The 27,695-nt window shown below is 38.9% G+C and overlaps 1 protein-coding gene across 1 annotated transcript in view; it reads left to right on the forward strand.

Annotated features, from left to right (window-relative positions):
- Positions 1-27,695, forward strand: part of LOC128528030 (protein unc-13 homolog C-like) — a 208,775-nt gene that overhangs the window by 69,413 nt on the left and 111,667 nt on the right. Inside the window, exons 14-18 of the mRNA XM_053500754.1 lie at positions 12,347-12,500; positions 13,507-13,575; positions 16,769-16,858; positions 22,861-22,989; positions 26,717-26,850. Of these exons, the coding sequence (XP_053356729.1) occupies positions 12,347-12,500; positions 13,507-13,575; positions 16,769-16,858; positions 22,861-22,989; positions 26,717-26,850 (576 nt within the window). The remainder of the gene's footprint in view (positions 1-12,346; positions 12,501-13,506; positions 13,576-16,768; positions 16,859-22,860; positions 22,990-26,716; positions 26,851-27,695) is intronic.

Consider the following 27,695-nt stretch of genomic DNA (forward strand, 5'->3'; position numbering starts at 1 on the left):
AGTATACCGCTTAATCCTGTATACAATCTCAGGAGACTTAGGGCACGAGTTAGGGTACACCTTGGATAGGGTGCCCATCCATCACAGTGCATGCACTCATACACACACAGAGAGGCGGGAATCGAACACGGACCCTGGTGGTGCAAGGCCACTAAGCCACAGTGCCGCCCTCATGTGGCTTGAGATCTTAAATACTCCATACAAAAGACTACATGAGTGTGAGGTTCTAGTCCAGGATTGTCTTAAGTAATGATGGAATAAACTGAACCGCACTGACTCGACACTTTATTATTTTTTGAACACACAAATACACACAGTGTTGTTTTTCTAAACAATTGTTAATTACTTTTAAGAAAACGAGAATAAAAGTGATGAATGAATGAACGCTTTTATTTCCATGATTTACGGTGGAGATCCTCAGAGTGTGGAGAAAATGTAGAAAAAGAAAATGAATGCGGGGAAAGGTCACGGCTGTAACCAGGCAACGGGAGGCTAACACCTCGTATCTGATGTCATCTGTTTCGCCTGGAGCATTTCTCTATTGAGTGAACGAGAACGAAAAAGAGAGAGAGAGAGAGAGAGAGAGAGAGAGAATGGAGAGTAAGATATTAAAAGTTACTGAAGGAAAGACTGAGAGAGAGAAGGAGCAAGCTCTGAGGACCGTAACAAATCACGGTGCACCAAATGGGCCTTAAACGAAATTGAGGTGTTTTGAGGTTTCCAGGGTGTGAACGAGGTCACACAGCGGGACGCTAAAGCTAATTAGATCTGAGTCAGTGGCTGAAGCTGTAATGACGCTGTGTTGAGCGGATATGGGCACAGGTGCACTACGCGGTGTGTAGTATAGCGCACTCTTTTAGACTATAACAATCTTCATCCTGCCCGGACCTTCTGGAGCTGTAATGAAACTGGAAGGTGATGAAGCTTAGCGAGGGAGAGAGTTTTCACCAAAGACTTTTTCAACTGTAGAGTATTTCTTCACTTGCCTGTCGACTTTAATCCTGATGGTATCCTCTACAATGAAGTTTTTATAACTCGAGACAAGCATCTGCGTTACTGATGATGTCAGACGGCTGCAGAGTCATCACTGGGATACATCTCATGTCTCTAAAGCCTAGTCCAGCAGAGTTGATTTTCCTTCATTTCACACTCAAAGTTTTTAAACAAAAGTAAGCTTTTCGGTCGGAGATCTTCTTTAGGGCATAAAGAGACAGAATGCAACAGCAGAGGTTAAAAGCATCTCGCTTGATTCGCCTCAGTGCAATGCACCTCAATGTCAATCAGTTCAACATACATACTGTACAGTATGGCTAAATACCTGGAGGGAAATGAAGTTCTCGATATAGGGGATTAAAAATGAAAGACATGGTGTCTAAAGTGTGGATCCAAAAAAGTGATTTGCACAGATTGAGAGCACGGATGCTTCTATCCTATTGCCATCTCATGTTTTCTTGCTTAGGAGACTAATCTGTGATCACTGTACCATGTGATCGTTGTTTTCCTCGTTTATTTTTCTTTCTTCCCACAAAAAAAAACTCTTTGTCTGCATGAGAAATGCAAAACCATGCTGTCAGTGCATGACAAACTACCATGCTCTCACTGAGCACATCACGCTCAGAAATCAAACACAGAAGATACGGCGCATGGGGTACACCCCTTTTAATGCTATTTTTCATGTCCACACGTCAACTCTTGTTGTTTTCTTACATTGCAGTCTTGAGCGCGGCTCCCGAACTTCAGTACATTTACCTAATGTGAACACTCCGTATCATGCCTGGGAATGGATCAACATGTTCTCAAGCAGGGTATGACAAACTCAAGACGAGGCTCGACCACGTTTACCTGGTAAAGTAGGAAGGTGACAGGGTCGACACTGGTCAGAGGTTGATGTCCTTGTATACTTCTGCTCCAGTATTTGTGTATACTGGTGGATCACAATCCAACTAGGTGCTTACTGCCACGTGCTGTATTGGAGAGTGTAAGTATGCAAGTGTCCTTGAATGCGTTGCACATAAAATAAAATAAAAACTGCCATATGGACAAGACATAAGTAGAACGTCTCGGGTTACTTTGCTTTAACCCTGTTCCCTAAAAAAAGCGGGAACGAGATGCTATGAGATGCATCGTCGAGGCCCCTCCGCCGACCGCCCAACAGAAACCTGTCGTCTAACTTTGAGCGTTCGGAGGATTTATATTTTATTTTATTTTTACGGTGAATCGAGGTGTTAGCATTCGACCGCACGTGTTACCACTTCTAATAACTCGCTCATCACTAGAGGAGCACTCTGAAGTGGACGGTAAAGGCTCATGATCCAGCGAGAGAGCTGGAGAAAAGCAAGATTCCGTCTCACGCTTCTGGCAGATTTGCACTCGAGCAATGCGCCGCGACTCATTTTAAAGACGGCGAGCCGAGCGCGAGGGACTTTAATAGGGAGAAATCGCAATACTTACCTGCTCCCTCAAGCCTGAGGATAGCGTGTTATTCCCCCAAACACTGAAAACAGAAAGTGTGGAGATCGCCCTCGGCGAGATATCTTTTATCCGGAGGTATCTCCTGTCTAACTCTGCCATCTTTCTGGTGAGTAATAAGACACTTTCTATTTATGCTTTCTTTTTGCTTTGAAAAAGTGCTTGCACACACGCACACACACAATGCAGTACTTGAAGACAAAAAGACCTGAGGATGTTTCCGGTTCAGTCCTATATATAACCTGCAGGTGCACCTTATCAGATGACGGCACCTGACCGAGGTTATACTTTATAAGACAAATTTTTTTGGCGTGTTTGACAAACATGTGCTTTACAACTGGGCAACAACGAGACGTTCCCATTGCGTTTTCAAGCAGCATCGACTGTAGCTTTTGAGAGGGAACTGCAGATAAAATAATATTGTTAACCTTAAGATGGCAGGATGGCGTAGTGTTGAGCACTGTGGCTTTACATCGCTGGGTTCGAGTCCCGCCTCAGGTCTGCTTGCATGTTCTCCCCATGCTTGGTGGGTTTTCACTGGGTTCCTCCAACAGTTCAAAGACAGGCAGATTAGGCAAATTTTCCCGAATTGCCAATATTTATGCTTGCAGGCCCTGTAATAGAACAGGAATCCTGTCCAAGGTGCACCCCACCTCATGTCCTGAGTCCCCTGGGATAGGCTCTAGGCTTCCCTGTACAGGATAAGCATGTTGAATGCATGTTGACCCTTAATGATGGAGATGGTGTAGAAAGTTAAAATTGTTCACTAAGACGTACTACAGTATACAGACAACAAACCAAAACTCCTCCCTTTTCCGCATTGCATGGATGCCCCGTGTGTCTCTTTGAAATGTGTCTGGTGTCTAGGGATGGTTTCACTTTACCACAAAGACAGTTCAGAGGACTTGACTTGGCTGCGGTTGCTCGATAGTTCACGATTGCAATTGTTTCCAATAACTACCTGGACTCCATATTTACATCAATTAACATCAACTGTTATAGCTGAACTGCCTCCCACCTAACACACTGTATAAATGCAGATCAATTCCTGCTTTCTGTTTCACCCAGATGAGGATGGGTTCCCTGTTGAGTCTGGTTCCTCTCAAGGTTTCTTCCTATTACCATCTCAGGGAGTTTTTCCTTGCCACTGTCGCTCGCGGCTTGCTCACCAGGGAATTGCTCACCAATTTGCTCATCTTGATTCATGCAGACTCACATTCCATACAGACTTAAATAATTATTTTGATTGTGTAAAGCTGCTTTGCGACAATGACAACTCTTAAAAGCGCTATACAAATAAAATTGAATTGAATTGAATTACAAAATTTCTTCTCAGTTGGAATAAATGTTGAGGCAGGATTCATTCCAGCACTTAATTGTACACATAATGCAGATTTCTCTATTTATTAATCATTTATGAATCATGATTCAAAACTTTAATTGTTTTCTCAGAAGTAATGAACTATAAAGCCTTTCCCCAGGTGTAGTAGAGGTACAGGTACAAAATGCTCTATAGATTTCAGAAGCATGTTAATTAAGTGCTTTACCCTCCATTTTTTTAGCTCTAGACTCGATTTGATTCTACATTAGAAATAAAACCATCTGGCAAGCGGAAAACTTACGTCATTTTATGGTGGTTTTAAGAACAGAACAAGAGCTTTAAGAGCTTACAGAAATCACAAAACCTCACTCAAGCATGGAGAACATTAAGTCGTGCTAAATAGATACCTTAAGCACCACAGAATACAAACTAGCTACGAAAAATGGATAAAAGTTCAACGTATTTGTTCTTTATTAAATGAAAAAATTGCAATCAGTGTTAAATCCCTATAGAGAACAAAACAGTTCATTGTGTGCTGCTTTGGAGCAATAATCAGCTTCAAGATGTCGTCAGGGACTTTATTCCATCATTCCATTTCATTATTGATCCATTTCCTTTAAAAAATGTTTTATTTTTTTACAGAATGTATTATAGACATTAGCTATGAACTGTAAAGCATTGTGATAAATGACTATAGCTGTATCAGACTATGTACTGTAAATGTTATGAGCACATTTATGGGTCATTTTTGTATTTCTATGAATATTTATGAAGCAGTTTGGCTTCTCCCTTATTGGTTTCGGAGGGAATGAAATGAGAACAAGGCTTCACAGATGGTGTTTGTTGGTGGTAACGGTGGCTCAACATCACATTTCGTTAAGCTCTTGGCAGTGGACTTGGGCGTTTGGACTCGTGCGTATCTCCGCCTGCTGGTGTTGTTGTGATGATCCTCAAGCCTGAGTGTAACATTCTCTGTGTGTTTTGGTTGACTCAATGTGTTTCATCTGTAACTCCTCAATCTATAAGGTGGCTATTACACTCACCTAATGCCCTCTAATGAGCAACAAATCAGCGCTAATGAATCCGGAGCTGTGTTCTGCACAATTATCACTGTTAGCATTCACTCGGTAACCAGACAGGGTTATGTCAAGTCCCGAGTCAACCATCATTTCTTCACTTTTTGCTTCCAAAGCTCCAGACTTTAATGTAGTCTTGAAGAATAGTTCTCCTGGCTTCCTGAAAGATGTTTTTGTATCTCATTTTTAGTTCAGGTTGAGTACTTGAGGAGTTTCAGAGGAATGTTTTTTTTTTTTTTTTTGGTTAGTTTTGTTTTTTGTTTGTTAATCCACCCAGTGACCTATAAATCATTTAAGCATAAATTTTTTTTTAATTCAAGGCATGGACCAGTTAGAGACAGGTGCAGATGATGACAGATGATCAGGCTGGTGATTAGAGTGATTGGAACAGATAAGAGGGGAAATGAGGTCGCTGCTGAGGCTGTTATATAGACAAGCAATTTTTAAATTGTATCTTTAGGGCATTTCACATAAAAAAGTTTAAATTTTTTGATCTAATTTATATGATTATTTTCATTTCCTATGAAGAAATAAGGTACTCAAAATTTTTGCACAAAAGAAATAGAATGTTGTGATTAAGTAAATACTTAAATTCACAACAAATTATTTATTTTGCTTAACCAAGAAAAGATATATTTTTTCTTTAATTATAAAAAAAAATGGGTAATAATAAACTCAGAGTATTGTTGTGAAAGAAAACTGCTGATAATATACTATATTTATATAAAATATACTATATTTATATAAAAACTATAGTTAGTTTAAAAAAAAAAATATGAATACATTCTAGTATAAAATGTATTGCAGAGGAACCCTGGATTACGAGCATAATTTGTTCCAGAAGCATATTAATTAACACAAAATATAAAGTAGAATAAAACAAATTAACCTGTCCGAGTGGCGCAATGGTAAAGTGCTCACCCTATCATCCAGAGATCGCTGGTTTGAGAGGGATGAGAGGTACTTTGTGCTCCCACATTAATCATGGCTCTTCAGCCAATCAGGGGTGTCTGTGAGCTTAGCACGCAGAAGGAGCGGCTAGCGCTTTCCTCCGAGTGTGTTACTCCGCCCCTAACGGTGCGTGAGCAAGCATCACGTTGTTCGGAGGAAACACGTGATAGTCTTCGGCCCTCCCGGCTGAATGGTAGTAGTAGCCTTAATGTGGGAGCCCCCTAGTGACAAGGAGGAATTGGCCACGACTAGATTAGGGAGAAAATCGAGAAAAAATCCTCCCCCCAAAAAAAAACCAACAAAAAAAACAAATTAACCTGCACTTCACCTTTAAAAAAAGTATAAATAAATCCCGACAAATAAGTGTTTTCGTTTGATTGCGCAGGCGCTGTGTGTGTATGTGTGTGTATGTGTTTGCGTGTGTGTGTGTGTATGCGTGTGTGTAGAGCATAGATACATAGTGTGTGTTTGTGTGTCTGTGAAGGCGAAAGTAGAAGAAAAACCGTTGGCTCAGTTGTGATACATGATACTTGGTACTCGTAAACCAAGACTTGTTCGTTTTCCAAGTCAAAATTTATAAAAAAAAATGTTGCTTTTCTTGTGGAAAACTCGCAAATCGCGCTACTCACAATCCAAGGATTTACTGTATAACTATTGTCATTATTATTGTTGTTGTTGTTAATAATAATAATAATAATAATAATAATAATAATAATAATATACAAAACTTGGAAATAACTCCCAGTTTATTTATTTATTTATTTATTCTTTTATTCTTCTGTTCATTAAAACTGGTCCTTAAAACATTTCCTCACAGTCTCAATGATATTCTTTAGAATAAACTGGTATATACAAGTATTCAGTTTCGCGTAAAATCAATTTACTTATATTCCCTCATAGCTTGACCAAAATCCAGAATGTGAAGAATGGAGATAAGCCATGTCAAACTTAGAGTAGCGCAGGTAGGACGGACTGTACGGCTGTACATTACATCCAGAGAAGTTCTCCTTCACTCAGGTGAGAGGTCATCTCTCCCCATCTGTTTGTCACACTTCCCGGTAGTTTCTGTATCTTCCCCCACTGACTCTGGAACAGCCGGAAGCTTCATGGATGAAGAAGTAAAGCAAAGTAACTTAAAAGTTCTTCTGGTCTAAATAAAGTGACCCATTTATATTCAGGCACTAATGAAAACATTTCTTTCTCACTCCTACTACTTAAGGACTTATGTTTGAATCATAAAGGAATTGAAAGCTTTGGTGTGTTTGCTGTTTGATTTGGTTTGGTTTGTTCATGCTGGTTTGTTTATGCTGCAAAAAAAAAAACAGTGCAGCTTGACAGGATTTTATTCTGGTATAGTGGCTAGTCCTGTCGCCTTGCACCTCCAAGGTCCGGGTTCGATTCCTGGCCAGGCTCGATTCCTGTCTCTGTGTGCATAGAGTTTGCATGTTCTCCCTGTGCTTGTTGGGTTTCCTCCAGGTACTCCCGTTTCCTCCCACAGGCCAAAAATATGCAAATTAGGCTAACTGATGTTCCCTAATTACCAGTAGTGTGAGAATAAGTGTGTGAGTGTGTGTGCCCTGCAATGGATTGGCACCCTGTCCGGGGTGTACCATCTTGTGCCCTAAGCCTCCTGGGATAGACTCCAGGTCCCCCGTGACCCTGAATACAGGATAAAGTGGTATAGACGATGAGTGAGTGAGTAAGTGAGTGAGTGGTAACATGTTTGTAACTGTAATGAGGATGGAGATGCTCTCACAGTTGAAGGCTTTGACTTGGCGTTTAATTGGCTCTGTGAGGTGGGTAAGGAAGCCTCCTCTAATGTGCCACGCCTCTGGAGCTTGCACTTTCATCGTACTGTATATTGCAGTGGATGCAATACTTAAGCTTCTCAGCCATGGAGCACATGATCTGAACAAGTAACATGAAAATCTGAGTGAATTTTTACAGCAGATTGGAAGGTTTTTTTTTTTTTTTTTTGTAGAAAACCATATATGAGTAGCCCAGGTGAGAGTGAGGAGGTTGTAGAGGTGCGATTCAGGAATCCTGTCCTGACAAGAGAACTAGAGCGAGCACTGAAACAAGAAACCCCGGTGTGTAATGAGGCTGGTTGTCGACAGGGACAGTGGCGCTGGCTGTGTGGCAGCTGAGGCTTGTATCAGTGCGGTGAGCTGCTTGATGCGCTGGCACTGCTCTCCGATTAATGCGCCCTTGGGCTGCCAGCATGTGATGCCAGGTGAAGTTTGCTGCTGAAATCACGATGAGCTGAAGTGTTCCGTTACAGATTAACTGGTGGACATAAGCAGGGCCGATTATAGAGTCTGTTTGGGCCTCTCCAACCAGCATTCATCACCATAATCCTTTAAAAGCAAATGTTTGTTAGCCTTTTGACAAGAGGTGGCACATGTTTTCAGGACATGCTGCGTTCTTGCTTGTAAATGCTAACACCAATTCTTGTATAGACTTCGCATTAAACAAAGACAAGCAGACAAATACAAGAAAAGATTAAGAGATTGATTAATAGATTTGCATCTAAGTCTTTATAAAAGCACATGCTCATGTGTTTATCCAAACATGAATACTTTACTGAAAGCCCCAGAGATCCACCATGCTCCTCCAGACCCACTGACTGAGTGGTTATTAATCATCGGTTCTCAGACGTGGATAATTAGCAGGATCATTGATGTGTTCAAGCTCTGATTTACCTGGATACACTGTTTATCACTGAGACATACAGACATCATCCATCTGAAAAGTCTATTTCTGTCTAAAACATTTTTAACTCGCATGGTGTGATGATTAACACTTAATTACTTTAAGTAACATTAAAGTAATTGCAGCGTCATCGAGACCCAGTGGTTGATTAATCACTTAATTAACAAATAATACACCACAGTGCTGTTGAATTCTGGATTCTAATTTGGTCAGAACTTTGCGAGAACATCAGCGCTGACAGTGGTGCAGCTGCAAACAGATGTCCAGAGTTCAGAAACATTATGGACCCAATGATGAATCACACAAGGTTTTAATTTTTAGTTTTATTAACCGTTTAATAATATCAATCCAAAATATCCATTAATTTTGAAAATAAATGCATGTAAGCCACATCACTTTTGAAGTTGGGCTGTCGTGAAGAATATCAGCATGGCTGTGATGCGGTCGTAGGCATGAGAGTGCAACATGGATACTGAAAATATGACAGCTGTGCAGATATTCCGTACAACAATACAACCTTGTGTGTCATACCGCTTTTTATATAACATTTCCACAAACACTATTACACTAACACAAATTAGTTTCTTTATTGAACCAGTTATTTTGCTTACCGTAGCGTAACATTATCAGATGTGTATTCTTGCTGAAAGTGCTTGTGTGACTGGTTGTGAAGGTCAGTTTTGTCAGACAGCTGCTCTCTCCTCAGTACTGCTAATTGTACAGACCCACTCTCTTAGTGTCATGAACCACTGGACAACACCTGAGACGCTGAGTGATACGTATAGTTAAACGTCGCAGTGCTGTTATGCTTTATATCATCACTCATGAAATATTTCTCATGAAATCAGAACTGTCGTATAATGTATTAATTAAATAATTAAAAAATATTAATAAAATAATAATAATAATAATAAAAATTAAATAATAGAAATTAAATCTAATACTATTGTTATTTATTTTCTTGCTAAGTGGTTTTCATGAAAATCTTTGAGTTTGTAGATTTTGCAAATTATTCTGTATTTTTGTCTGCATAGGAGAATGATTAAAGTGGTGTGACTGCACATTGGAGGAGCTCAGATGGCAAAGTCATAAGACCCTATTTACCCCTTTAAGAGGATCCTTAAGGATCCCATGTACAACCCTCTCCAAGGACATCTCCATGGAGATCCTATTTTTAAAAATTGAGCATTCTTAAGACTCAAAATAACCCCTAAAGGACCGTCGAAGAACACTAATTTTTACATAAATGTGTGCTTTGGGTATTAACTGAATAAAACTATTTAGAAATTGTATATAGCATAGGAAGTCTCTAGAGCCTGTCCAGACATTTAACATTTAGTTTTTGGTACTGGTCCATTGTGTTCTTAAAGCATTTATTGAACAAATAAGGATTTTTATTCACCTTAAAGGATTCTGCTTAGTAATCTACCTCATGGGGAACCCATTAAATGTCCAGGTTCAGCAGAAGGACAGCTCAATAGTATAAAGGTCTGTTTTGAAAAGCTCTGTTTGAAAATAGATGAGTAACAATATGATAAATTATTCATTTAATCACCAGAGTTTAAAACATTTATAATGGAATGTTTGTTATTATTTATTCATGATGATATTCAGTGATCATAAACATATTTATATTACCACTTCAGCACTATTAATGTGACTGATGAATAATAATTTGCAATCATTTATTATAATCACGCATTGTCTCAGTCAACAGCTCAAATCTTTGATGAATGTAAAATAAATCAAAAGAATCACCAGGCTGTTAGATGATGAGGATGATTTTGTTTATGAGGATGTGATGCTGAATGTTTTCTCTGTGAAATTCTCATCAGTATGTAAAGAGTGGGTTGGTTTGAACTCCACATGGACGGGTTTGTGTCCGATATCAATGCGAACGTTCTCTCTCTCTCTCTCTCTCTCTCTCTCTCTGTGTGTGTGTATGTGTGAGGTCAGTCCCACTTAACACCAGTACTTAACACCAACACACTAATGACCATGGAGAACACTCTCTGATGGAGCTGGAGGATCACCAGAAGTACTCCACCTTCACTGTGTTATAGTTACTGCTTACATACACTGCATGTGACTTATTTATTATGATATGTTTTGAATGGATGGATGGATGGATGGATGGATAGATAGAAGTTTATTAATAGGCAAAAGTGTTGGTCAAGTGATATATGAATATCATGGATAGATGGATGAATAGATAGATAAATGAATAAGGCAATAGATAGATAGATGGATGGGTGGCTGACTGTATGGATGGATGGATGGGTGGATGGATGGAACATTGGATGGAGGAATGAAAATGGCCAAAGGATGTCTAGATTGATGAATGGAAGGCTGGGTGGTGGGTTATATGGATGGGCAGAAGAATAAGCTAATTAATAGGGTAAGGTGATGTCAATTTTAATATGTATTGGTGGCTTAAATGGAAGATTTAATAAACAAATGGCTAAATGTATGGGTGGGGGAGTGGGTAGATTAGATAAGTGGAAGGATGGATAGATAAACATGCCAATAGATAGAGTGATTAGAAACACAAATGGATGGATGGATGGATGGATGGATGGATGGATGGATGGTTGGATGAACAGGTCATTGGATGGATGGATGGATGAATGGATGGATGGATGGATGGATGGATGGACAAACAGATACAGATTAATAGATGAAGTTTACTGTTCTACAATTCATTCTCACTGTTTTTATTTAAGGTTTAAGACTTCTGAACACACATAGCTTCTTTTAATTTGAATTTGTGTGTGTGTGTGTGCGTGTGTGTGTGCGTGTGTGTGTGCGTGTGTGTGTGTGTGTGTGTCTGTGTCTGTGTGTGTGTGTGTGTGTGTGTGTGTGAAATGTAATTTTCCATAGAGCAGGTGCCTATTTTAGTGCATTTGTACACTACTTCCTTTTTCATGGACATGGCTCAATCTATCCATTAATTCCTTTATCTCATTATCTGTCTCCTGCACTTCCTTTAATTTCATCTCTTCTGCTTCATATTTCTCTCTCTCTGTCTGTCCTTCTCTAACCATCTTCTCTATCATTCTATTTGTCCTCTGATAGTATTACAACTCTCCCTGTTTCACTGTTTCATCTTCTCTGTCCATACTCTCCCCTCTCTCATGGTTTCACCATGGCTAAAAGTATTTTGTGACCATCCCTCACTTTTCAGCCTTTAATAGAAAAAAAGTTATTAATACCATATTTTAATAATTTATTCATATATTTATCAACATGGCATTCAATTTAATTTGATCATTTGACATTAGATATGTATGATGAGAAATGTACATCAATAAATAGATGAAAGGATGCACTGATGTATGATTAATAGAAGATGGATCAGTGGGTAGACAGATGGTCGGTTGGTTGGATGGCCGGATAGATGGATGGATGATTGGAATTAGAAAAAAAAGAATGAATGATTAAAGGGATGGATGGTGGGGGAAGAATGGAAAAACACGACAATTAGCAGATATTGGATGTTGTACTCAAAGTGCTTGGTTTTAAATCGTGTTGTTTTTTCACTTAGGAAAATAAAAATTTCTAATTCATAAACTATGAATGACTAAATTAGCATAAACTAGAAGCAAAATGCACAAATAGGCCATCATACTTCATTGTTTAAAAAACTTTTAAAATAAATGTGAGAGCCTTGCTTTTACAACCGTATCAGGAGGAACGTTTTGTAGCTGTAATGTTCCCGTGTTTTTACGTGTTTTTCTCTCTTGGAGAAAATCAGTACAGCTAGTCTTAGTCAGTTGTATGAACTTTATTTCTCCCTCTCTCTTTTATTGTTCTGCAGTCATTTCTCCTGCCTGTCGTCGAAGTACATGTGTCCTGGAGTGCCAGCTGTGATGAGTAACCTCCTGGCGAACATCAACGCCTACTTTGCTCACACCACCACCACCAGCACCAACATCTCCGCCTCAGACCGGTTCGCTGCTTCTAACTTTGGGGTGAGTGGTGGAAGGATGACAGACGTAGGACCTGTTAAACGAGTCCATCCATCCATCATTCGGTATATATAGCGCTTATTCTGTCCAGGGTTGCAGGAGTGTTTGAGGTGGCCAAGAGGTGACATACATCATGGATGGAATGTCACCATTTTGCAGGGCACACAAGCGCGTATATGCACTCACACACCCAACTGTACACTATGGGCAGTTTGGAAACACCAAATAACCTTAACACATGTCTATGGACTGTGGGAGACAACCCCTAAAATACAAAGTTTGGACCCCCACCCCTGGAAGTGGGAGGAGCCAGTGCTAAACACTGCTAAGACAACATGCCACCACGAGTACAAAAAAAAAAAATAATTAAACACACTTATAGATAAAAAAATGAATAAATAAATGAAATATAGAGAAAAATGTTTGATGTATTGCTTTGTTTAATGTTTTTAAAGAGAAAATTGGCTAGATCTGAAATTTTTATAAAAATAATTTAATCAAATAGATGAATAAATGAATAAATAATTTAATTAATGATTTACATTATAATTGAAATTCTTGTCTTTGTTGAACACAGCCTTTTTTTACTTCTTATTAGAATAAAATAAATATGTTTTACATATTTTACAAATAATACATTTGTGGATGGAAGAATTCAATTAAGAGGTCTGTGGATGGATCTGTGGATGGATGGATGGATGGATGGATGGATGGATCAGATGGATGGCACCTTTCCAACTATGAAGTGGAAATAAAAAACCAACATATGAATAAACATGAAATGATTACTAAACAGATAAATGGATGAGTGGATGGAGAAGAGAATGGATTAAAGCATGGGCAGATATGAGGATGGATGGTTGCTTAGAGAATGCATCCTGTCATTAGCTGTACTATTAGCCCAGTAAAATGTAACTGTGTAACTCCATGTGTGAGGTGTAATTGCCAAGTGCTGCAGTATTTCCTCTTCATTTGCTCACATTTAATATTGTGTTTCATTTCTCCATAGAGGGAGAAATTTGTAAAACTCTTGGATCAGTTACACAACTCTCTGAGGATTGATCTCTCCAAATACCGGGTAAGAAACACAGAAATACAAATTACACATGAACAGCAAAAGTGTGAATGAAACTCAACTCAATGGAGGTATCAATAGGATGATAGTTTTATAGGTCTATGTTCATATAGTACAAGAAAAGAATGAGTAAATAAATAAAGGGATGGATGGATAGTATGCATGGATGAATGGATGATGTCTGACTTGATTGTTGGGCAGCAGGATGGCTGGAAGAAGGCTGGATGTACAGACTGGATGGACAGGCAGAATAATACGAATATAATATAACAGATGGATCAACTAGTGCATGGATGGATAGATGGATGGAGGGAAGGGCAGGCAGGTGGCTTGTTGGAAAATTAGTAGACTGATATACTGTATACGTACAGTATGTCACTGATTGGAGGATGAGTGGGTGGATGGATAAATAGTGGTGACAAATAGAGATCTTGATGGACGGATGGATAAATTAACCACTGAACGGAAAGAAAGATAAATGGATGGTTGGGTAGATGGGTAACTGGAGGCAGGGAGAGAAGGAGGGAAGAATAGATGGATGGATTATCCATCCAGAATGATAGAGTATTACCAATTATTAGGTATATCTGTAAAATAATAAATGGATGGATGTGTAAAGGGTAGACTGATAGGTGGATGGATGACTGAATGAATAGATGGATGAATTGGCAGGTAGATGAATTACTTAAGGGCTGACAAAATAACTGAATGGATTGATTGATAGATCGACAGGCAGATAAAGAGATCAACCAAGGCATAGATGGGTAGTTGGGTGGGTGGATGGATAGATGGGTGAGAAACAGAGATCTGGATTGATAGGTGCAGAAACTGACAGCTGAACTGTAGGGGGGGGGGTGAAGGTGTGGAAGGATGAATAGATGGATGTTAAATAGGCTAATAAATGAGATTGTTGCATAGATAAATGCATGTGTGGATAGGCAGTTGGATTGATGGATGGATGAAGGGATGGATGGATAAATAAATGGATAGATGGATAGGTAGATGATAAATATGCCAATAGATGTGTTATTTGATGGATAGATAGATAGGTGGATGCATGGATTGGATAAGCAGCTGGATGGTTGGATAAATAGCTATAGGGAAAGATGAATCGATGGATGGATGACAAATATGCCAGTGGATGAGTAGCTGGATGGGTAAGTTGGTGCATAAATGGATGAGTGGATGGATGGATGGATGGATGGATGGATGGGCAAATGGGTGAATGGATGGATGGATAGATGGATGGATGGATGGATAGATGGATGGATGACTTCATTAAAGCTTTTTCATCACCGTTCTTATTAAATTTAACAGCTTTCAAAATATAAGTGTAATTTTTAGCAAGCGAGTATGGCGGAATGATGGCGGAATGAATAGACAGATCTATCACAAGGTAAGTGAATGAATAGATGGGAAGATAGAGGGCTGAATAGACAGACAGACAGATGGACAGACAGACAGACAGACACACACACACACTTTGTCATTTATTTGAGCCAGGTTATTTGTATCACTTGTACTTTTTGCTCAGTGGACAGTTTCACACTCAGATGCCTGGGTCATGGTCTGTAATTTATCAGCTATGAATTAGGTTTCCAGGTGTCCGAGTCAGTCTGACAGGAGGGTAAAACCTACACACACACACACACACACACACACACAAAGAGATGACAGCAGTGTCATAGCAATAGAAAGCCATTAGTGTCTCCCTCAGGTACACTCACACACACACACACACACAGGCACACACACACCTACATGCACACATACACACTTACGCACACTCACTCACTCACTCACAAGTCCGTGTGCGCTCGGACACACACGCACTTGGCAGTCTGCCAGCACATGTCGCTTTTACACGTTCTGTCTATTCCACTGTACCACCTCCAGACAGTATGTGGATCAGAACAACTTTTCCACATAGCGCCCACACACACACACACTCACACACACACATTAAATAGATTATGTCACACAATTATTATTCTACAAAGATCATTATTATTCAGGTTATTTGTGCAGTAACATACCGTATTGGTGGTTCATCATCGATCCACCTGTTTCCTCTTAGTCACATTGTCCGACCCTCACCAGCCCCTCGATCACACACACACCCGCATCTTATTCTGCTTTACTTCTCTTTTTTAAATTATTTATTGCTTATATCTTACATCATACATTCTGTTGGTGGGAAGTGTTGCGCTCGGCTCCATAGGAAGCAGCTGTGCTTCACCCAGACGTCAACTGTGTGTGTGTGTGTGTGTGTGTGTGTGTGTGTGACACAGTAATGAGTAAAAATTCCACTAAGCCTAATCAATCACTTGCTTTTCCTTACTCGCTTTTATTTTTGCCTTATTGACACTATAATGGGATTTCAGATGAGTAATAAACATGGAATTGGAGTCGAAAATGGATGTCAGGAGGAAGAGAGAGAGAGAGAGAGAGAGATGTATAGTATGTGGTGTATAGGTGTATAAGAGAGAACTTTATAAGAAGTAAGTTTTAACTTTCAGAAAATAAATAAATTTAAATAAATAAGAGCAAATAAAATAACCAGTAAAGATTAAAGGAGATTTTTATAATTACTTATTATTTACATGCTACATCAAAGAGATAAAAGAAATTAAGAGAATAATAAATCCGAGATTACAGAATGAGAAATTGTACGTTGTTACTATAAATAAGAAATAAGCAGGTGGACAGAAGTACTCACCTTTAAATTTATCTTTAAAGTATTTAAATGTATTATCTCTTTAATTTGTCATTATTAATATTATTATTAATAATAATAACATTTCCTGTCTAACCTGTCAATTCAATTTCTTTTAAAGGACCAAAAATATGCATTTGAGTGAATATTAAAAATGCTTTGGAAACAAAATGCAAAGGAAAAAATAAAACACCTGTTATATGTAAAAAAACAAACAAACAAACAAACAAACAAAGAAAAACCAGGAAGAAGAGCAGAATTAATAGAAAGTACTTAAAAACTGACACAGGATGGACTGATGCCGTACGAACACAGTGACCGAAGGATTAAGAGAAACATCCATTAATTAATTTTCCCTGAGAAAATTGTGATCGTGTGTGAGGGTGAAATTAAAAAGGGAATTAAATTGATGTGATAAAGTTACTCCCAGTTATTTCATTAGGATTTAGTGACATGTTTTTGTGCCGTGTGTCACTCCAGGATAATTTCCCTGCTGGAAACCCAGAGCGGCTGCAGGACCTGAAGTCCACAGTGGACCTACTGACCAGCATCACCTTCTTCAGGATGAAGGTACACACACACACACATGCACACACACACACACACACACACACACACACACACACACCCAAGAGAGCCTGTAACCTCATAAACCATTGCACACTTCATAATAAATGGAACAGATTGTTTGTTTATGTGAAACAATGTTGCATAATGAGGATTAATTCACAGCAATTACAGATTTCTTCTTCTTTTTTTAGAATTATATTCAGTTCTGCTGCTCATTTATGGTTTCTTCTTATGATTCTGTGTAAGAGCTCAACAATCTGTAAGACAAATCAGTTCAGGTTTCTGGAAAAACGACTTTTCTACGAAAACTTGTTAACAAATGGACAAAGTGTATTAAAAAAGCTTGTTTGCTTGTTGTTTGATATCAGCTGATCCTTGGGCTTTAGTCTCAGTGTCAGAAGTGAAAACTGGTATCATGTCAGTGGATAGTTGTAGGGTTTGATTAGACCAGGAGTCCTTGGGTCCAAGTCTTGGCTCAGATTTCTCCTCATCTGGACTGAGAGTGTGTAAAAGTGATGGTGGTTTAAAAATAACGTTGTTGTTGTTGTTGGCACAAAACATAAACAAAGCTAACCAGTTCGAATAAAAGCATGGTTTTGAAAATGACTTGAAGGTTTGGTCCATCCCAGTTAGTCCTGGTTTTGGACTTGACACTGAAGAAAAATTCAGTTTATACTTTCTTGTAGAGCATTTAACGGTTTCTACAGATGGACACTTGAAGAACCCTTTAAGTGTGTAACGTTTTGATGAGGACTTAACTGTGGGGTTTGGGTGAAACGTATAAAAATCTAGTGGTCAAGTTAAGCTAAAAAACATGAAAACAGGCACTAAGCTACAGTGTTGTGCAAAAGTCTTGACCCCCTTTTGTCTTCATTGACCCCTATTTTGCTTTCAAAGCTCCAGACTTTCTCGTATTTTTTATGTACTCTTGAGGAATAGTTCTTCAGGACATTTCCGTCTCTCATTTTCACCTGAGCAGTTTTAGAGGAATGTTTTTTTTTTTTGGTTGTTAGGTCACACAGTGACCTATGGATCATTCAAGCATAAAAAAATGAGCCAGTGAGAAACAGGTGCAGATGATGACAGATGATCAGGTGGTGATTAGTAACTGCTGATGCTGAACGCTCAGTGGTTGGAACAGACGAGAGGGGAAATGAGGTCGCTGCTGAGGTTGTTATATAAACAACCAAATAATAATTAAAAAAAATCTTTAAGTCCTTTGCAGCCTGTCACTTATAACACTTGTTTCTGTTTCTTATATTTAACCTACATCACTCAATTTTATTTAATATACAGTATAGAAATTATATTATATATAAAGTAATTAATTCTATAATAATATAAAAAGGCGGGGGGGGGGGGCAAAACTTTGGCACCGTATATTTTTGGACCTTTTAATTATTTTATTTAATTATTTTTTTGTATACCATAAGAGGTGTATAGTTTACATGCAGCTGAATAGCAGCTTTCAATTTCCAACTTCCAAGTGATTTCTTCATTTTCCTGTCTTCTGTTGTTTCACTCAGTCAGAGTCACTTAGCATCTTTGAAGAAGTAACTAAATTGAGAAATTTGTCCCTATTTGTAGCTGAACTATATACATACAAATGTGGAATTTGTAGTTGAAGGAATTTTTTTTTATAAAAAAAGGTTAAATAAAATAAAATACCAATTTACAGTATCTCATTATACATTTGAGCAGGTGAGGATTAAGGGGCCTTGCTCAAGGGCCCAACAGTGTTGTAATTTGGTGTTAGGGGGGTTAAACCAGAGACCTTTCAATCAGTAGCCCGACAACTAAACCACGAGTTACCCCTGCCCCCAGCTTTAATCTAAACACAAATTATTGTACATTTAAAACATAAAAGGTGGTCCACCATATAAAAAGTTCTAGGTGAAAGACCCTAATTACTGTAAATGTCGACCTCAACCACAGGGGATTTACAGCTTAGCAGGATTTTTCATATCTGATTCTGCTGACACTGTGTTCATATGAAATAAAACGAAACGTTTTGAAAATCATGAAAATTACTGCAGTACAATGACGATTAATTTCACTGTATAGGTACATAAAAGCAATTAAAAATCTGTGATTCAGCTGCTAACTCTTACTGCTGTTTTTTGACGAGATTCCTTAAATTTAGTGCAGAAGTGTTATTGTTAATTGATTGTGGCTGCTGTTTAGGGCTTTGTACTATGATCAGCTCATTACAGCCACAAGCAGGAGGCTTAATTGTCCTTATAGCATTAAATCATTTACATTATTAAAAAAAAATGATTCAAAATGATTGATGTCTTTTTGGGAGGAGAATAATAAAGTGCCTGATGAGATTATAAAAATACCAAATACATCTCAGTGATCACCTCTTAAAACTTTTTTTTTTAGTTATCTTGCTTGACATACAGCTATGTGATGCTATTAAAACTTAACGTCCATGCTGTGTTATATAAAAGTGGTGCCCAATGGCCTCAGGATATTAAAATCTATCCATCTAAAGTCCCAAAATCCGTCCTTTATTTATACTGTTTGTTCTGAGTAGGGTCACAGGGGGGCCTGGAGTTCATGCAAGGGAAGTCAGGGCACAAGGCAGGGTACACCCCCCTAGACCTGGATGCATTAGGTTTTGGGCAATTTGGCAATTTGGTAACAACAAATCAGCCAGCAAGTCTTTGGGCTCTGGAAGGAAACCGGAGAACCAGGAGTAAAGCCGCCAAAGAAGACAGGGAAAACATGCAAACTCAATGTATGCAGAAGCAAATAGGGGTTTAAACCCACAACCATGGAAGTGCCGTGACAACAGTTCTGGATTATTAAGCTCTGAATTTGTTACCTTGTCTAATACAAATCATAAATGCTCCTTAGAAGGTATTTTTCACCGAAAGCAAGGTAGGAACAAGGAGGAAGGGGAACAAGAGAGAGAGACTGAGGATGTGTGAAACGCCAGGAAGCTGCAGCAGAGTGTGCGCCTACACATCAGTTCATTCCTATGGATTCAGCGCAGTGCTCAGCACACGGCTAATTCTAGTTTTTCTGGAAATATCGAACCTGTAGATGCAGAGCCTGCAAATACAAAAAGGATACGCACAACAGACTGGTGGCACCAAACAAAAGCGTCTCAACACACTGCTACTCTGCGTGGCCACTGTGAAGATACTTCCTGAACACACTTCCAAAAGTACGTCTTGATTTATTGGCCATGAGTAAAAATCCCTCTTACACTGAGCCAGGTTCCCATTACTGTACACCCCTCCAAAAAAATGGTTGAACCGAGTAAGAACTTATTGTTTTTTGTTGTAGTGTTGTTTTTTTATGTGGAGCTGCCATGCATTTTTTTAGACATTGTAAGGTTTTGTAATATAATGTTGACGTTCCCATGCCTTCCACGCACATAAAGCAACCCCCTCATTCCAATTTTTTTATGTGGTAACACTTAATATAGCCCATGTGTGCAAATAGCTTGTGTCTGCTGGAACACTTTTGTGTAACTGGGTAATGCAAATGCATTTCCTATCATCTGCCTGTCTCCTGATCTCTCTTTGACTCTCTATGTTAATGACTGCTTCTTTTGATGTACGGGATGTACTGTACGTGACACAGGGCACCTGGCCAAGAGCTTAAATAATATGTTAATATGTTCTCTTTGCTGATAAAAAACAAAAATCTTTAGACATCATGCATGTATGTTTGTTCGTCTCTCCTGTTTTGAGCATCAACTGTTGTGTGTCGAAGTGCAGCAAACACAACGACCAATAATTATTTTTCTTTTAATTAGTGGTACTTGTGAAGCAAGGCATCATTTGTATTATCTGGCAGTTTATTATATATATATTTTATTTTTCTTCTTCCGTATAAACTTTGGCACGTAACTAGTCCCGTACTGTGTGTCTAATCGTGTGCCTTATTCAGGAATGGGGTGTTATGACTTTTCTAAAATCCCATAAACGTAACATTGAGACCAACTTTTAACGGATTCTAGCGCAGCGCGAGAATTTTGAAAAAATATAAAATTTGACACATTTGAAGAGGTTTGCAAGCTGTTTCAAAACATACTTCACAATAGGGTATAAGTTGTACCCCTGGGGTGCAAGAGGTGCCCAAATTTTCCCCATTGACATATTATGGTGAAGGCGTTCCCTGCTGTGGTAACTTCCATAGGAACTTTGAAACCGAACCTAACTGTGGATCCCATTGTCATAGAGACATGGGGGTGGGCTCATTTTATTCAGGCAACCAATCTGTCTCTCGGGATCATTGTGAAGGTGTCGAGCCACGCCCTAGCAACAACTTTAGAGCACCTTAGCAACTGATCCCGTCGGCTGTCATTATAAAAGGCCAAGAGGCCAGAGTTTTGCCATGGAAAGCACTACTGTCTAGTTCATATTAAAACTTAATAATTTGGGCAATCTTCTTGCCCAACAGACATGTTAAAAGAAAGCCTGGAGAGAACATGGTTGAAGCAAAATGCAGGAAGACTTTAGTGAGAGCATATCACCAATGGAATTGACCAGTTCACGGTGTAACTAACACAACTTAGGACCTTCACTGTAAGGCATTCTGACTGAGCTGTCATTGGAGTGTCACTGTGTTGTTTTTTCACAGTGCCCTCTTCAGGTAGGTCCATGGCATGTTGTAGAAGACCAGACTAGGTTCGGGGGACCAGGGGTACCTCAGTGGTTAAGGCATTGGACTACGGTTCAGAAGATCCTAGGTTCAAACCCCACAACCACCAAGTTGAGCCCTTGAGCAAGGCCCTTAACCCTCAACTGCTCAGATGTGTAATGAGATAAAAATGTAAGTCGCTCTGGATAAGAGCGTCTGCCAAATGCTCAAATGTAAATATTATGTTCTTCTGGTGCTGACCATGAACTGTATATGGTGCAACAGCTTATCAGCGTGTATATGTTTAGAATGTAGTATAATTACTGGATTCAACTCTTTCACAATCACTTGATTGAATCCAGTCAGCTCTGACGGTGAGATGTTATAAGGAAAAACTTGTTTTATTGCTTGGTAAAAATTTTGTTCTTAGCAACGTCTGCAAAAAAAAAGCTAGCATAACCAGGGTTGTGTTTCTACAAGGCTGAAATTATAATGCAATACTGCAACGGCAGACTCTTACAGTTTTAATTAACATCGTGTGATGTCGTGCAGTCTCACACAGTTATTATAAATTTCTTAAGTCTTCACAGAGATTAGGCTGTTAATCCTGTACATGACAGAATCTAGCTGTGTATTTTATTTATTTCACAGCGTATCTAATAGAATCTGTTCCTGCAAGATGAAGCATGCGAGAGCACAAACGTGTTCCAGAGTTCAGCCGAATCAATACGAGGTTACGGTTTGTGAAAGTCTTCAGCCGGCTTTGTTTATTAGATTCGTATTATTTCATGGAGGCTGATGAAAAACAAAGCAGCAAATGTTTGACTGAATCTTGTAAAAAAGTAAAAATCAATAATTATTATTTTGATAAAATAAGAGCTCTGCTGTTTAGTCGTGTTTCGTTGCTTGAATGTTTTACTTGATTACTAACGAGTGCGGCGATGCCTGATGCTCAGTATAGAAAAATATGATTTTCGGGTTTGTAATCTTTTGGTCGCTTTTCTTTTGAAGTTGTGAAAAAAAAAACGTCTTTAAAGTTGTGGCAAAGTAATTAATCTTTCTTTGATTAGAGTTTTTTTGATAAATCTTGTGTTTGTTCTAATTGATTTTCTTTGACGTCAGAAACATTGCACTGATTTTGTAAAACATTTCTTTGATGTTGTTATAAACATTTATTTAGTGTTTTTTTTAAAGGTTATGACTGACTTATAAATGTTTGTTTGATGATTTTTGATGCATTTCATTATTTGATATTCTTTGATCTTGTGATAAACATCTTTTTTGATAAACTTTTCAAAATATATTTTGCGATAAACAGTTCCTTGTTCTTTCTTTTTTTCTTTTGTGAGATTGTTTATTTTCTTTGATGTTGTGATAACTGTTTTGTCTCTTTGATGTTGTAGGTGCAGGAGCTGCAGAGTCCCCCGAGAGCCAGCATGGTGGTGAAGGACTGTGTGAGGGCGTGTCTCGACTCCACCTACAAATACATCTTCGACAACTGCCATGAGCTCTACAACCAGCTGCTCGACCAGGTGTGTGTGTGTGTGTGTGTGTGTGTGTGTGTGTGTGTGTTCATTATTAGTATGTACCAGTAAGTAAAGCTTTACGTCACACACGTCTTTACCGCTTTACTTTCACCCTTAAGCCATATACTGTATCAGCTGTCTGACATCAATCACCATGGCAACCGCTGTTTAATATCTAAGAAAACTAAATAAAAGCATAAATAACAAACAAATAATTAATCCAACAATGATAACATGATGGAACATGCATTTACACAGGTCCACTTTTCTGTGTCTCTCTCTCTCTCTCTCTCTCACACACACGCACACACACGCACACACACACACACACACACACACACACACACACACACCTCTATCTCTCTCTCTCTCTCTCTCTCTCTCTCTCTCACACACACACACACACACACACACACACATCTCTCTCTCTCTCTCTCTCATTTACATCCTTTGTCTCCTCATTTTGTCTAAAAGCAATCTGTCTCCTCCTTCATTTTTATAATAATCAGATTTGGATTTTGTGCTTGAGTTATGTAACTGTGTTTGTTCAGATTATAATGCTCTGAGTGTGTGTGTGTGTGTGTGTGTGTGTGTGTGAGAGAGAGAGAGAGAGAGAGAGGAGACACAGAAAAGTGACTACAGTATGTAGGTATTGTAGGCAGACAGAAGACAAGAACACACACACACACACACACACACACACTGTGGTTCTCCCTTATAGAAGCTCTCTCTCTCTCTCCCTCTCTCTCTCTCTCTCTCCTGGAGCTGATCTGCAGATCTGAATACGATGTTGTTTAATGGCCTGCTTCTTTACATAATAATGATATTTATATCACCGCTGCACCCTAATTACACCACTCAGTCCCACTGCTTTAATGAGAGAAAGACAGAGAGAGAGAGAGATGATGGGAGACACAAGGAGAGAAGGCAAGACCAACAGAAATGAGAGAAATGGAGAGAAAGAGGGTAAGACAGGAAGAAATAGCAGGAACAGACAGAACATATTATACAGAAATGTGAAACAGAGAGAAACCAAGAAGGAGAAAAAAATAGAGGCATGTCAAGAAAGAGGATGAGAGATAGAACCGGGCAGAGACATACAGAGAGACAGATTATACAGAGATGGAGAAAGACAGACAAATTATAGACAAAGAGGGGGATAGATGTTCATCAAACGGAGAGAGAGAGAGAGAGAGAGAGAGAGAAGAAACTTGGGGAATGAGTGAGGAAGAGGAATATTTGAGGCCGAGAGAGAGTTATTATTATTATTATTATTATTATTATTATGATTATTATTTTCCATTTCCACATGTTTGGGCCATTAAGGGAGTTCCCGGGAGGCTAGCGTTTCAGATGTAAATCAGAGTATATATATATATGATATAATGACATGATTTATCATTAATGCTAAATATTTCAATCATTAATTGGCGTTTCTCTGTCTGAGCCCCTAACCGTCTTCTAAATTAAAGAGACATCAGATTTACCCTGAACACACGTCCATTACTGAGTCTATCAAACCAGGAGCTGCTGAATAATTGAGGAGATTATTTCATAACCCTAATAGAGCAGCTTCCGGAAATGACTTTCTATTAATCTTGCCAACACGTGCACACACACACACACACACACACACACACACACCAAAGTGTGCGTGTCACCAAAGGGTAAAAGACTCCTACAGCTCTTGTGGTGATAGATTGTGACTCGACATAATCAGAATAATCAGTTTTTTTGTGTCTGCATTGAAGGGACGGCAGTAAATCCAAGCCATGTACAGTATACAGATCTGTGTGTGTGTGTGTGTGTGTGTGTGTGAGAGAGAGAGAGAGAGAGAGAGAGAGAGACGTACACACACACACACCCATTCTCTGAGCTAATTAAGATAAGACTTGAGAAATACAGATTCTGTGAAACTCTGTCCTTGTCTCTTACACACACCGCAGTGTGCCAGATAAACCCGTTCCTGGTGCCGCTGCATGAGATGAGCCGGAGAAATTGTGTAAGGAAATGTCATAGCGGTTTAAAACGCCGATGTTGAAACCTACGAAGGCTTGTGCAGGTTCTCAGGATGATTTGCTCTGGACATGAGGTTCATCCTTTTTTAATATTATTATAATTTCTTCTATCTAGACAGCACGGTGTTATAGTGGTTAGCAAGGTCGCCTCGCACCTTCATGATCAATATACAGTAAATAAAAGGTGATTTTGTCTGTACATTGGTCAGAACTCACACTTTCAATTATATCTTCAAGTTTCATTGGAGGTGGCGCGGTGGTGGAGTGGTTAGCTCTGTCGCCTTGCACCTACAGGGTCTGGGTTCGATTCCCGTCTCTGTGTGCATGGAGTTTGCATGTTCTCCCCGTGCTTGGTGGGTTTCCTCCGGGTACTCCGGAGATATGCAGGTTAGGTTAACTGGCGTTCCCAATATGCCCGTAGTGAGTTCCCTTACTGCATTAGCCTGACGTTGAATCTGCACCATAACTGAAGTAAAAACGTTAAGTAGAAGTAAAGTTGTGAGCAGTTTTGTGCCAGATTATGTCACAGCATCTAGCGCTTTTTTGGTCAAATTTAAAGATTTTTTCCTCGAGGTGGGCGTAGCTATATGTGTCATAGATGCTGATCAGCATATTTTTAGCTTTGGCGTTTTAACTATTTTTACAAACTATATACACCAATGACAATAATGATAATTACAATAGTGCCAGTGACCATAACTAGACACGAGGGCCCAAAAAGTGTATGTACACTTCAATAATTGTTATTTATGCCTCTTATTAAAGCATACATTAAATTACATAATTGTGGGGCGTTGTGTGTAGTATTATGTACATTATATGATGTATTATGTATATAATTATAAAGATGTCAGTTGTCGCAAAACCGTTCATTCTATCATGTGGGAGAGAGGCGCATATTTTACAAAACATTGACGTGTGTATACAGTTTTTACACTCCTCTGTATAATGCCATACATAATGTTAATTATTATAATGATAACGATAACAGCAGTAATGATGATAACAATAATGATAATGATGCTATTGATGATAATAAGGACAATTAATGCTAGGGATTATATAATAATAATAATAATAATAATAATAATAATAATAATAATAATAAGAGAAGTAGCCAGGGATATCTGAAACTCAACTTGAAACAATTTGAAGGTTCTGGACCTCAACATGAACAACACTGGGGTTCATAAGACAAGAACTGAAAGTGGAACACGTTGAGTGTGTTCTACCAAATATTAAACACGCTAATGGTTTTAGATCTCAATATAAAACAGACTGGGACCTCCAGAACTGAGGGTTCCATGAATTGTAGTTGCTCGTTGTTGCACTCGTTGCACTTGTTCAGTGCTGGAATAGATCGCTTACGTTATCCAGAAAAACGAGGTTGATGAAATTGCAAATCCAGTGATGTGGATGGAATGTAACACCTGTATTATTGATGCAACTTCCTGTTGAGGTGCTCAGTATAGAGTATTCATGTCTATGTTTGTGTGTGTGTGTGTGTGAGTGTGTGTATGTGTCATGCCCTGAGGAACCCTTAGGACCTGACTGTTGTGGAAACACAGAGCTGGAGTGTACCAAGCTTAAATGTGCTTCTCATTTGAATTATTCAGGAAGCCTGCAGGACAGACAAAAAGGATGCAAGAGAAGGAGGGAAAATGGCAAGTGTTCATTAATCTTTTTTTCAGTAGTCTTTTTCTCTTTTCTTGCAGACAAAGAAGCAGGACCTGCCCCGTGAGGAACAAGGGCCGTCCATAAAGAACCTGGAGTTCTGGCCAAAACTCATCACGCTGATGGTATCTGTGATCGATGAGGACAGGATGGCATATACACCCGTCTTTAACCAGTACGCAACCGTGACGCGTTTTATCCATTCTTCCACTATAGGAATCTAACAATAGTTATCAATTGTATTGACTAAAACACACACACACACACACACACACACACACCAAGATCCAAGCCTTTATTCGTCAGATATACATTATTGCATTATTCATCACACACACGTTGCTCAGTGAAATTCTTTATTCTTCACATATCCCAGCTTTGTTAGAAGCACAAGGTCAGACATGTTGAAAAAACAGGGTCGATGGCCTTGCTCAAGGGTCCAACAGTGGCAACTTGGTGGAGGTGGGGCTTGAACAAAGAACCTTCCAATCCGTAAGGATTAGAGCCATAATACACTGAGCTACAGTACAGCTGTCCCATTGAAGTTAATTGGTTAAACCCAAAGTGCTGACACTGGAGACTCCTTCCACCTGAGCAAGCAGTTACCATAGAGACAATACTGTATTCAAATACAGCCATTAATATACAATAAACCAGCACGGTGCCCCTGCTATAGAAAACAAAACAACACCTTACAGCCAATCAGAATCCAGGATACATATAAATGAGGTGAACTAAATTTCACAATTGATACACAACTTTTAGTTTCTTTTGAAAAAATAGTTGTATAAAGTGTTGAATGCGACACAACAGCACTGCGTAGTTTTTATGTTTGTTTGTTTGTTTGTTTCCCAGAAAGATGCTCATTGTCTTATAATGATGATGTCACAGTCTAGTAGTCTAGGAAAACGTCACATTGCAAAAAACAAAAAACAAAAAAAACAATGGAAAAGATATATGCATTTGAAATGATTGAAACTTCTCTAAAGTATGATTGAGTAGTGAAATTAAACCATGGAA

This window comes from Clarias gariepinus, chromosome 7 (assembly GCF_024256425.1).
Source record: "Clarias gariepinus isolate MV-2021 ecotype Netherlands chromosome 7, CGAR_prim_01v2, whole genome shotgun sequence".
Classification (NCBI taxonomy): Eukaryota; Metazoa; Chordata; class Actinopteri; order Siluriformes; family Clariidae; genus Clarias; species Clarias gariepinus.